Genomic DNA, 13,304 nt, shown 5'->3' on the forward strand with positions numbered 1-13,304 from the left:
ACACAGCACTACACCAGCTACTAGGAAAAAATTTAACTCTATCCCAGCCAAAACCAGGACAAGCTACTTAAATGTGTGGACTCCTTTCTCATGTCCTATTTCAGAACTGGAGAGCTGGAATTAATTGCACTGAAAGGGTATGACTTGATGAAAGCACACAGTTTGCCATGGTTAAGTGCTTTCACATTTACATGATAAAGGTCAGCCAGCAGAAAAGATAGTGTGTGATAAACCACAGAAACACATTTTTTAAAAGTGCTTAAGTTTGGACATATTGGATATATTTATGTGAATTTGACATCGTTACCCTGCAGGGTCAGGAAAAGTGTAGCGATCATCAGAATTGACTAAAACGGAGAGCAATTTTTTGAGAAAGCATCTGTGTCACCAAGACATTAACAAGCATATTTTCAAAGATTCCTGTATTAGTTTCTTTTTCTCTGATCTTAATTTTCAGCCAACAAATGTGGCTTTGTGCGCACATATGTCAGTTTTCTTCACTCGATTTACTGATCATAAACCTGATCTTTAAAGCAAGGAAGGACCATGTTAAACTGGATTAGCAGTGTCCCACATCAAAATATTCACACTCAACAATATTGAGCATTTTTATCATGGTTGCATTGCTTTTTTGGCACCTAACATCCTGACCCTGCAGGCCTCAGGCTCAGCACAGAGTCTGGGATGAGTTCTCTAACAAAGTGTTTGCATTAAGGGCGGTCAGAAATTGGGAAGAGCAGGCCAAGCTTTTTGTGCCAGAGCTTTCCCTCTCAGCCTCTCCTCTTCTTGGGAGAAATGCTGTAAGTTCATCAAGGCTTGATCCTCATTAACACTTAATAATACCACTCCCAGACCTTCATGAAACATTCATCAAGCTCACAAAATTTAGAAGACTGGCTTAAAAAATGTATGAGGTTTTTATGATATTAAAAAAATTATGCATGTGTGGATCTCTCAGTTGAACTCCAGGGTTTTTAAGTCTGTTTTTTATGGCTCAGTTTTTCAGTCTGGTTATGCCTGATGAGGCTCTCCTCTTCAGCTAAGTGGGTTAAAAAGTTTCTTTTTCTTAGTGTAGGCTGATATTATTATATATACACACACACAAAATCACTTGAATCCAGAAACTAGGGCCTGAAAAGAGGCAGCATCAAGTAGCACGAGATGGCTGATGAAACTGCAAGAGCTGGGAAGAAGATGCTGTTTGAGTGCTCCAGGGTAAATCCTGGGGAAGCAGTGCTACAGGAATAGTGTGGAAATGGCAAATAAAAAAGTTTGATTTCTCATACTAGCACCTCTGCAGTGATCATGGAAAACAACAACACACTGTGACTGAGTTACAATATCAAGCAGAAAGAGCAATAAGAAGGGCAAGGATTTATAAAAGGCACAAGCAAGCCAAACTGTTTTATACAATGCAGCAGGGTTTTTTTTTCCATGTCAACTCTAGCTTCTGAGTCAACTACCAAGGAGACAAAAGGGCAATTACATTGAGTTACAGGCTAATTCCCTGGTGCATGAGGCATTCTTCCCAGTAACATTTTTTACAGTTGTGGGAGGAAAAGACCCATAAGCCCCATTTCAGATTCATCGTCTTTAAGATAGGGGGCAACATGCTAGGTGGACCAACCAAGGCAATCCCAGCACCATTTCACTGAGCCATGTCTACCTGTTTCCCCACTTCTTAGCCTTAGTGCAGAGCTGGAGGAGCAGCAGTTTGTCATGGGCACAGTCACTTCATGTGAGTTATTTTAACGTGCCGCTTACGGCACTTCAGCCCCTTTCTATCACACCCCAGCGAGGGGGAACCAGTTTGTGCTCCCTTCCCAAAGCTCCACAGCAATGCTGTCCATGCAGCCTACTGCATACTGCCTGGCATCACAGATACCCCTACAGCTGTGAAAAAGACTCTGGGCCACAAGTAGACAGATAAAAAGGGTTTGTGACTTTTAGCCATTTTGGACATTATTGCTTGGGCAAAAAGGAAAAAAACGAAACTGAAAAATGGGGTCCCGTCATCATCCTTTGGGCCGAAGATGCCAAAACTTCTGCCCATACCCCTCCAGAAAGCGCACAGCGTTAGGGTGTGATTCTGCAGCCCACAGCCACAGGCAGCAGCACATATTTGTAGGACAGCCCCTACTCCATCACCAGGATGGGTGTGCGAGGCAGGAGCTACACAATCAGGTAGTCATCTGCTGTGGCTGAACACGAGAAGGTGTTAAAAGCCTGCAGGAAATCACTGTTTTCTGAGGAAATTGTACTAACTATCTTTTTTCCCTACCACTTACTCAAGTCACAAAAGGATGAACAACCTATACATAAGAGTAGATGAATTATTGCTGGACTTACTAATGGCATTTGCTTTGGGCAGAAGGCCTCGGGACTCTATAATGGTTTTATTGCTTGGCTGACCTTACAATCGATGGTTCTAATTAATAATTTCAATTCATATTAAAACCAGGTATTACTGTGGAGGCCTCATTTCCTATACTTGCAGGAGACTCTTCACTGACAAGCTTATTCAAAACACAGTTTCATTCAATGAGGCACTTCTTTCAGTTCGTATATTTCTATGTCCCTGCAGCAGCTGATATTGATAATATTCAAATATTTGAAAGTCACTTAAAAGGGAAAATAAAATAGCACATCTTTCACTAACCCACATATATCATAGGCGAGTTCTGCAGAGTGCCTACATCGTTAGAGAAGCGCAAACCAGAACAAGACCTCTGTTTATAGTTTTGCTGAAATTTATCCACTTCCCTTACAGAGACAAGATTTCACTAACCAGATTAATGGAAAACAGTGAAAGATGATACTCTCTTGCTTTGTCTGTATTTGTATTTGGCAACCTTTTAAGAAAGCTTTAGCACCCAGTGCTATGGAACATTTAGATCTGGAACTTGGGGAGAATAAAATCCGTTTTCAAAAGGTTTGCAGAGGTGTGCTGGAGCTGTGCAGTTATGAGGACCTCATCACCCACCCCTGTAGCCCTAGACTGGGGCCACTGTTTGTAGTTGCAGTCCATGGGACCAACACCCAAAGCACAGCATCCCTCATCTGCTGCTGCAGGCATAGAGAAAAGCAGGTCTTGCTGGTCTCGATGTGGGCACCCATGCCTCATGGCTTCTTCTGAACTCAAGCATTTTGTGCCTCGATTTCCCTTTTCCTCCATGGGGGCAATATTTCACCTCCCAGGGACCTTGTAGAAATAAATTGCCTAACTAGAGCGAGTAGGGAGAGGCTGAGTAATGAGCGTGGGGAACAAGCCCAAGACGAAATGAGTAATCCTGCCTCCAGAGTGCAGCCTGGGCCATGCGCAGTAAATAAGGCCGGGGGGCACATATTGAACAATGAGATTAAATAAAATATCAAACAGCTGCTCATTAAGAGCAACATAAAGCTAGCGAGCCTTCCCACCCCCTGTGCATGATCATCTACCATGGTAATTAAGGGCCCTATTCCAATGTGTGCATGCAAGACGCAGAATTCAGGCTGCAGAGGCCGCCTGGTTTCTGACATTTCCTAGCTTTGGAGTGATTTACTATGAAATCTCAAGGTTATTTACGTGGGCATGTGTGTCTGAGGGGGAAGCACTCGCCCATTCTGCTGTCACAACATTCAAGGTGCGATGGATTAAGACCACCATAGACGCAGGGAGCTTCAGGGAGGGTATTTACTCACAACTTCAACAGTGATTTCATTCAGAGCCACATCATGTGGGTATAATTACTCACTGTGAATAAGTTGCCTCCTATCCTGAAAAAGTAATCTCAAAAGCAGCCCGAGAGCTCTCTGCAGACAGCCACAGACCCATGCCTGCCACCACGTGTGCAAGGTGAGGGTGCTTCATTGGGATGCACCGGAGGTGTTGCGGCTGCAGCAGCAGTGCATACACACATGCAGAAGGCACAAGAGCTCGAGCGATGCTCATTACCTGTTCGGCTAGCAGCGAGGCCAGGCTTGAGTAAGCATCTGCGAACTCTGGGCCGTACTTAATGGAGTCCCGCAGTAAGACTACAGCTTCTTCCTTCTTCCCTTGGGACCTGCAGGACAGGGAAGGAGCAGAGGAGAGAAAAAACATTCCTGTAGGCACACGTTTAGGTCATCCCACTGATTAACTACTTTAAAGAGATGTGAAAGAAACCGCTTGACCTTTTCAACACAGACTAAACAATTCACTTGTGCCTCCTCTCCACAGTGACCGTACCCAGCATGTCCTCGGCCCATTGTTGTTTCCATATGTTATTCTCAGGAGCTGGGAGGACATAGGCTGTAATGAATCTGCTGTTTAGTCTGCTATTCTGGTGTCTGTCATACCGAGCACTATGCAATGATCCCAGTGAAGACAGAACACCACCAAAACAGTGCATTCCTCAATCCCACACACTGAAGAGCAAAAAGTATTTTATTTTGGCTATCAGGCAAACAGTATGGGCCACATGCTCTGTCTGCTGAGTTGTAACCACTAGATTTTGTAAACTTATCCAGTCCTACTGCACTCCTCTCAATATTTCTCTTTATGGCAAATACATCAAATTCTGCCCCATTCATCCCATCAGGAGTTAAAGATACAAGAAGGACAAGATAGCAAAAGTGTCTCCAGGCATGAAGTACTGCAGAAGACCCTCCCAGCAATGTCCTTGGGAAGACGCATGCCCTACGGGAAGGGATGCTGTCGGGGTAACACCAGGTTTGCAGTCAGCTTCTGGAGGTCTGGCCCCAGTCATGTCACTGAGGCACTGACTGACCTAGGAACAGGATATTTGCTCTTAGCAACCCTGCTCTCACATAAGTAGGTTGAGACACCAAAGCATTTGCATTTCCTTAAAAAAAAACGCTGTGAAGTCTTTGCATGCTCCCAGACAAAAAATGCTGTTATAGATCTACTTACAGCTTAGTTAAATTAATACTTTGAAATTCAAATATTGCTAAGTTAAATCTGCCTGGGATCTCTAAATAATTCCTCAGCAGGTTGATCATTAGGCTAGAGGAGTCTGTTCTTCAGATCCTAAGGGTTATGAACAGAGATAGTTGCGAGATGGCTACGCTGATTAGCTTGGTTTTTTTCCAGCATTACTCTGCACTTTTTGCCATGGAAAACGGAAATGGTTTCCTGAACAAAAATGTAAGGGTGTTTGTTTATTTGAGCTACAGTTTCTCCAGTATCACTCTGTATTTCTTTCCTTGGAAAAACGAGAAAGTTTCCTGAACGAACACCTAAGGTGGTTTAGCTGGTCTGGAATAACATTTTCCTTGGTAGGGTGCACAAAGAATATGAATAGCAGAGCTTACAAAAAGAAACAAAGGGCTCTGGGACACAAAAAATATGTGAACACCTTGCCGCTTTGGCCTTACATTTCATCTGAGTGACATGGCCAAGTAACCAGATCTTGTTTATAAGGTGCAAATTTCAGTTGATAATATATGTGGCTTTGCAGATTTTTTCCCTTTCTAGTTGTGTAACTGGAAGAATATTTTGCCTATGCATTAAGCTAAGTAAAACCAGTTGTGCTAGCCTTTTCCTTCTTCCAGTGGTGTTCCATATAAATTACACGAATGAGGCAAAAAACAAATAAAGAACCACTTTTCTCCTACACTAATTAAAGACTAGCTAGCTTGTCAATTTATAAAACTTTTGGATCCCTTGGCTGGAGTTTCATGACACATTTTTATAAATCAAAAACAGATGACTGATTTCTAAAGGTATTGATGTTTGGCAAAAAAACGTAGGAAATGCCAGCTACAGAAATAAAAGGATTAAGTGATCTACTCAGCAGCAGTAAAAGTTCCCATTAACCACAAGCATGCACTCTGAACATGCGGCAGCCCTCTTAATTACTCTTTTTTTCAAAGTGGCCTTTCCTTTTTTTTCATTTGATCCAAGAACAATGTTTGTCTCCTGAAAGTGGGCGCAGAGAGGGAAAGATTATGGCATCTTTTTATGTGACAGACTGAATTACATTAAAAAAAGCCGATCCAGTAGTTTCTCAGAGGGCTCAGGCCTGCAAGATACCCAGCGCTCTGGCCAAGCACTTAAACGCATACTTAACTTTTATGTACGCAAGTCGAAAATTAATTACTGGCTGAAGTGCTTTCCTGGATCAGGGCCAACACTTTGCAGGATCGAGACCATTGCTTATATAAATCTCCTGCAATGTGGGAGAGCACAGACCATTGGAAGAACAGTCCGATACACTAATTTACCATAAACCGGGGATCTGGAGCAGAAAAAGCTAGGTAATGTACACCTTTGCTATGACAGAGAGAGGAACAAATTCAAGTGACACAAGGAGTCTTTGATCTCTTAATCCAATTTTTCCCCAAATTACCTTGCCTTACAATGCCCTCTCCTGACACCCTCTTCCACTCGAGCTCCCAGCCTCCCCTCTACAATCAGTGTGCTCAAGCCGAGAGCAAGGAACACCTCTTTCCACCTGGAGCGTGTCTTCCATATTTTTGCAAGCGCTCCGCAGTTGGAGACGCATCAGCATAAACCACCCCGCAGAAGCCTGGTGATGCACAGGGCGGTGTGTGGGCTGTTAGCACTGGCGCAATTTTCATTTGCAACAGAAAGAGTAACCTAGGAATTAGTGCTCTAGAGGACTTTTTAACTTTCAAGATTTGTTTTATTTTGTGAACTTAGTTTGACTGCATTAAAGCCAGGAACTCGACAAGGGCTTCACAACTGTTTTGAACATCTCATCTTGGTTTCACACCATATCCCAAGGGGAGCTTGCAGTGCCTAACTCTGCCTGTCTGAAAGGAAGCCTCTAAGCCTGTTTGATTCAGATAATTTAGACGCGCCCATTTGCCATTCATCTATACTATGTGGATGATACCAAAGTGGGGGAGGGGGCAATACACTGCAAGGCAGGGCTGCTTTTCAGAGGGATCAGGCCTGATGGGAACGTCACTCACAAAAAACTCAACAAAAGCAAATGCAAGTCCTGTGCCCGCAGTGGGATAACCCCATGCACGAGTACAGTCTGGGGGATGACTGGGGTCCTGGTGGACAACAAGTTGATCATGGGCCAGCAATGTACCCTACATGGCAAAGAAGGCCAACAGTGAGACGAGAGAAGTGATCCTTCCCCTTTATATAATACTTGTGAGACCACATCTGGAGCAATGCCTGTCCAGAGCTGGGCTCCCCGGTGCAAGAAAGGCATGAACTTACTAGAGGATGCCCAACAGAGGGCCACTAAAGAAGATCAGGGCTAGAGCCCCCATTGCACTGTGGGGAGGCTGAGTGAGCTGTGTCTGTACAGCCTGGAGAAGAGAAGGCTCAGGGGTGATTTCAGTGCTACCTGCAACTACCTACTGGTCACAGGATACAGAGAAGCCAGAGAGCCAAACTCTTCTGAGGTGCATGGTGACAGGGCAAGAGGCAACAGACGCAAGTAGGAACACAGAAATTTCTGATTAGACGTAAGGAGAAATATTTTTCACCATGAGGGTGGTCAAACACTGGAACAGGTTGCATGAAGAGATTGTGGTATCTCTGTCCTTGGAGGAGTTCAAGATTCAGCTGGACACAGCCCTGAGAAACCTCATCTAACTAGACTTACTCTGAGCAGTGAGCTTGACCAAATGATCTCCAGACCTCCATTCCAACCTACGTTATTCTTTTAATCCACTGTAAATTTGACACTGACAGAATTTGGGATTTTTTTTTATAAACAGGCTACAATGTGTATGTGATATGGACAGATAACTACAGCACTTCATGCATCGCAGAGTATCCTAGACAGACACCATCCAGAAAGCCAGATGCGGTATCACTGAATATTATCGCTCAATTTGCTTCTTTGAATAGAACAGAGGAATGTTTCATTCTCTGAAAGATCTTAAATCTCAGTGCACGTAATATCTATCTGACGTTTTTCAGCATCTTCAGACAGTTACACAAGCCTGTGTCAGCACATTCGCATACGTACATATCCAGAAGCCTGTATCGGAGAGGGCAGACCGTCCTCCGTCCTCTGAATAGATGGGTTTGCTAAACTTGGACTAAATCATGGCAACAAACGCACAGGACACCTTGTGCGTTACTCTACATTCAGAAGAGAATCAGTCCTTTGAATAAACTCAAAATTTCAGTGGACATTGTCTCTAAGCATTTCACTTTCCCCTGGAAAATGGAGCCATAACACTCTCAAAGCACGTAAGAGTTATGAGGTTTTTTTTTTTTCATAAGAAATAGTGCACTGAATATTGGAGTGCTTTAGGTATGGATAGATACAGTACTGCAAATAAGAAGTTCTCTCCCGTTCTTCCTGCAACAGAAAGCCGAGATAAATATTTACTTCGAACATTCATCCTATTTTATTTCTTGTCTCTTTACAAAATATCCTACAGGCTATAAATTTGTGACTTATTCTGAATTATATTTATCTCAGCTTTTCAAGCTGTATCTGAACAAAATTGAATCTATATAGAGGAGTGAAATATTTATATAATGGGAAACTTTGAAACAAAACACAAGAGAGCAATATCAGGCTCTTCTGTGTCACTGATCGTGGACCACGAAAGCAGAGAAAGATTTCGTACTTTTAGGTAGGCCATCTTTTGGGTCTACTTTAACTAAGAAATTTGTTGGCATTGTTTAATTATCTACTCTCCAATATTTATATTAGGCAAGAAAATTATGACATACAACTTTATTTTAGGATATGTAAACAAAACCAGAGGCTTATTCAGCCATTACCCTGCAACGCTTCCTGAGAACATTCATCTTCTGGCACATAGCTGTCTTCATTATGTGCAAACAGAAAACGGAAACATCCTTTTTCATCTAGGACTTGCGCAGAAAAAAAAGCCCACAACTTTAAAATTCCACCCTGTGGTCCTCAGAACAGATTTTTACTCAAGCTTAAATCACAGGCGATGGATGCTTAAATAAAGAGTTTATTTACACGGAATGATGAGAGGCATATTCCCACATGGGAGTAGCAAACTCATCCTTCCAAAATCCTGGAGTTGCCTTTTCTCAGCACTCCAGAGGAGGTGAAACCTAATATCCACCATCAGATTTCCATGCTACGAGCAGGGGTGGGTATAAGGAACTCAGCAGAACTCAATTGGGAATTCTCTATGCCAGACAGTTTTGTTACGTGCCTCAGTACAAGTAGTGCTGTTACTGGACATGCCTTAAGTGTTGCAGATCTGGCTCTTCCTGATCTGTACCATGCACTGAAGCCTCTGTAAAGTGGACAGAAAATGCCTTTACGCCTTGACCATTTATCCTCTCTCTGCCATATGTTTAAAAAACAAAACATCCTTCATAATGTCTTACAGCACAGCCAGAAAATAATATCTGCCTGTAATATTGTGCAGATTTTCATTTATTACCTAGATTATACTAGCATTTAGTGTCTGCAGAATACTGCTTGCCCTATATACATATATATGAAATGATAATTTGAAGACCCAGGTAGAAAACATAAATAAAGACAAAGTTGTAGGAAGGGGGAGCTTGAAATCTCTGCCTCGTTCTCGTCTGGTCATCTCACAAGTCACCGCATGCTCCAGCATGGCTGATGATCTCTGCTAAGTTGATGGATGATCCAGAAAAGGGGTTTGGCCTAGTGTTTTAGGGGAAACATTCATATAGAATCTGCCTGCGCAGCATCTGCTTTACGTATGTGCTAATCCCTCCACCATGAACCCTACCTATTGTTTAGCAGCGTTTTTTTAAAGCTGAACAGGATGATGAGGACACCCAGTTTCCATTGTAAATAATACTATTGGTGTGTCCAGATGCACTAGGTTGTTTCGGAAGCCTACAAAAAGTCTAGAAAATGGGAGCAAATGGGTGTGGGAAAAGGGCAGGTGAACCTGAGCGCCTTCTTGTAACACGTTTAACACAAGCATCACACAGCTTTAACATACTGCAATATATGGTTCCACAGAAGGATGCAGAGTACATACAGTCCAACCAGACACATAATATCTTAACTATCACGTTAGGAAAAACTTGACATATTGCACACAAAACAAACAGCAGTTCTAAGACATTTTCCCACATGCCTCCTCTGTGCTTTTCCAGTGCAACAAATCCAGTTTCTACCCATCTGCTGGGTCATAAGAGCCCATCAACAGGCCAGATTTAAGCATTATTGACATGGGATGTCCTGGTGCTGCTTCTGGCTTACATCCTCTTGCATTAATATTTTATATTTTTAAAAAAATCACAGAGAATAATAACTAAGGCAAACATGATGGGTTAAAAGGACAATATGTATTTTTAAACAGCATTGCCACCTAAGATTAATTTCAATCAACCAAATCTAATGAATAATACAAAGACCTTCCACTTCTCTTGTAATAAGACTGTCTTTACCATTTTCCTTTCTTGTGAGTATTTCCACTAAAGCACTCACCTACTTTCTATTTAAGAATTACTCAGCTGCCATATTCTAACCGCAAACCATCAGGTTTACTTGTAATATTATTCTGGTAACTTCTCCACTACTGCATGGTCCAGGAATTCAGCAATACACTTAATATCTGTCATATAAACTCACACACAAAGTCACATTTCAGAATCAGAGAGATCAAGTATGTTTTGATGAGACAGTGCCACTTTAAAACCAGCCCAACACTAAAGCCCAATCTGGTCTAGAAGATTTACCAGAGCCTATTGCCAGCAAAATAGGTGCAGTTTATATCAGCAAAAATGTACTTTTACTGCTGTAGTTTACGCAGTTCTGTCAGCAAATAACACGCTATCCTCACAAAAACAAGGGGTTTTATTGCTGATGCAAAATAGTAATGCAGTAATAGAGATATATATTTTTTTTAATTGCACGCCTAGCAGTTCTTATCATACTGGCCAAGTTTCTTGTGTAGATTTAAGTTCAGTCTTTAGATATGGTTAGTCAAATTAATTTGCATGATTATGATCATCTGCTATTCTCCTTGCTAAAGGCTGACACTCAAAATAACAATGAGTCAAAATATGAGCTGATTAACTTATTTTCTTGCTCAGCAGAGTAACCCTACAGGGATGTAAGCCAGCTTTCCCTCAAATCCATACCCATCCCCTGTGCAACCTTCTGCAGCTCCGAGTATCTCAGAGTTAGGTGTTTATGCCTAAACTATGCATTGAGCTTCCATACAGCTAATGAGGAGAAGTGGGAACTTGCAGAGAGGGATTTGTTGCATCTGAGTTATTTATTTGATCTGTATCAGATACCTGTCTTTGAACAACATGGCTTATTCCCCTGGAAAAGCTTACACCTCTCCGTTGAGATGGAAGCCTCAGGTGACTAGTTGGGCTTAGGCACCTCATTTTTTGATGCCTGATTTGGAACAACTGAATTCCCTCCAACTGAAACACAACTGTAAACAGCATGTGTAGTGATGTGGCAAACAGCATAAGGTCATCCAAACTAAGCCTCACCTTTGTGCTGGTACTCCTGGCCGGAAATAAGAAATAATGCCATTCCTTCACCAGGTGGCAGAAAAAACTACTTTGGTGATGAACGTAGAAAGAATGTGAGTTTCCTTGGTGCCAGTTCTGCATTCAACTTACTTGAGTAGGTTGCCGAGATTGAAGAGAGCGCGATTGTGCTGAGGGTTTAACTGAAGGGCCCGTCTGTAGTAGTCCTTTGCCTCCACCACATCTTTGGTCAATGTCCCCAAGTTGTTGAGAGCGCTTGCGTGACGAGGGTACAGTCTAGAAAAAAAAAAATAATCAAGTTACAGACACTCATTAATTGACAGATAAAAGCTGAGGTCACTAATGCTGCCACCACTGCTATTTGGCACTCGGTAGAGCGAAGGATGTCAGCTAGGAAACACTATTTTCCCTTCATTTGCTGCAGGTCATGATGGGATCCTGAGGAACCTTTTCAACTCCCAAAGAGATTGCAAATCAGATCTTCTATAGTTCCTATATGCCTCCAGGACAAACTTTATCCTCCAGAACAGCTTTGAAAGCCTGTTTTACCCTCCAAGCAAAGGCAAAGTGACTAAAGCAGCTTGGATGTCTTTATTCAAAATGTTTTTCAAACAAGCAAGAACTGCTTTGTCAAAAATATGTTTCCAATGGAAATATGTTTTGCCATATACAGAAACCAACACAACACTGTTTAAATGGATCTGTTGTTTTGTTTGTTTGTTTTAAATCAGTTTCCCACAATAAAAGTCGTAATAAAGTGCAAAAGGAAACTTGAAATCAGCTGTTGAGCAATGTTTTCAGGACTGAGCAAAATTATGAAAAAATCTGGAAACAGACTGCTTAACAGTAGGAATTCCCTAAGATTCTAGTTGTATTTTTTTTACTACTTGGTTCGGTTCGGCTTTTAACTGATCTGTTGTTCTTTACACCTACCTGTTTCAGTTATAACACTACATATTGGGCCCAGTGCATCTCTGTCAAAATTCTCCATGAATTAAGCAGCACGTCATAGTCCATTCAGCTGCTTAAATTCTCAGACAAACTTGTGCTTCTACATCAGTATTTTGGTTTGTAGGTCTTTCACCAGAAAACTCCAGAGGTGAAAGTGATCCAGGGCAAAATTCAGCACCCAGGACTCTCAGTGTCATAGATGGGTGAAAACTGAGGTTCTTTACGATAAAGAAATAAATCTATGACAGTAGTCCACAGAGGTCGCAGGCAAGCTGGGAGACCAGCTGTGCAAGGAGGTCTGATGCTCTGGTATGAAACAGTGCGCAGGTGCTTGCCTGCTGAACTCCTCCAGATGATCATTTCATTTGTGATAAGGGGGAAGCAGGTTAAGGTGGTCAAGGCTGCGGTTTGAGAAGATCTAGCTGCAAATCCTGCTGCCACTACAGCTTTTCTATTTCAGACCAGGACAAGCCATCCGACATTTCTTTGCCTTAGGTCCCTGTTCATGGGAAACTGATGTGGATAATGACATTAAAAGCAGTTGGCTATGATAGCCCAGGGTACAGCGTGAGGAGGGGCATTTAAAGGAAGAAGGGATTAAGACTCTATAATGCAGTCTGACTCTAAAGTTTGCAACTGTTTTTAATCTAAGACTTTTCATGATGGGTTTTTTTTTGCCTGGAGTTTTTCATTATGTCACTTCAGCCCAGGGATTTTCTGTGCTTAAGCATCATGAATAATTTAGGATTTTATACACTGCTGCAACATTTGTATCAGTCACATTTTTTACTCCACTGCACATAAGTGATTCTGGCAGGGTCTTACTTGGGGTTGAAGTTGGGAATGCAGGAGGGAACTCCAGGAGGTGTGGGCGTGCTCCAGTAACAGACCCAGGATACTTGCTACGACTAAGTAAGAGAAGAGCCCCCAGATCCTTTTTCCACCC

At 42.3% G+C, this 13,304-nt stretch overlaps 1 protein-coding gene across 2 annotated transcripts in view; it reads right to left on the reverse strand.

The window, feature by feature from the left end:
• The window catches only part of TMTC1 (transmembrane O-mannosyltransferase targeting cadherins 1), a 147,723-nt gene that overhangs the window by 14,138 nt on the left and 120,281 nt on the right, over nucleotides 1-13,304 (reverse strand). For both annotated transcript variants that reach the window (XM_075116359.1, XM_075116349.1), the window contains exons 12-13: nucleotides 11,540-11,683; nucleotides 3,938-4,046 (exon numbers count right to left, since the gene is read on the reverse strand). In XM_075116359.1, coding sequence (XP_074972460.1) covers nucleotides 3,938-4,046; nucleotides 11,540-11,683 — 253 coding nt within the window. The remainder of the gene's footprint in view (nucleotides 1-3,937; nucleotides 4,047-11,539; nucleotides 11,684-13,304) is intronic.

The sequence above is a fragment of the Phalacrocorax aristotelis genome, chromosome 1 (assembly GCF_949628215.1).
Source record: "Phalacrocorax aristotelis chromosome 1, bGulAri2.1, whole genome shotgun sequence".
NCBI classification, from domain to species: domain Eukaryota; kingdom Metazoa; phylum Chordata; class Aves; order Suliformes; family Phalacrocoracidae; genus Phalacrocorax; species Phalacrocorax aristotelis.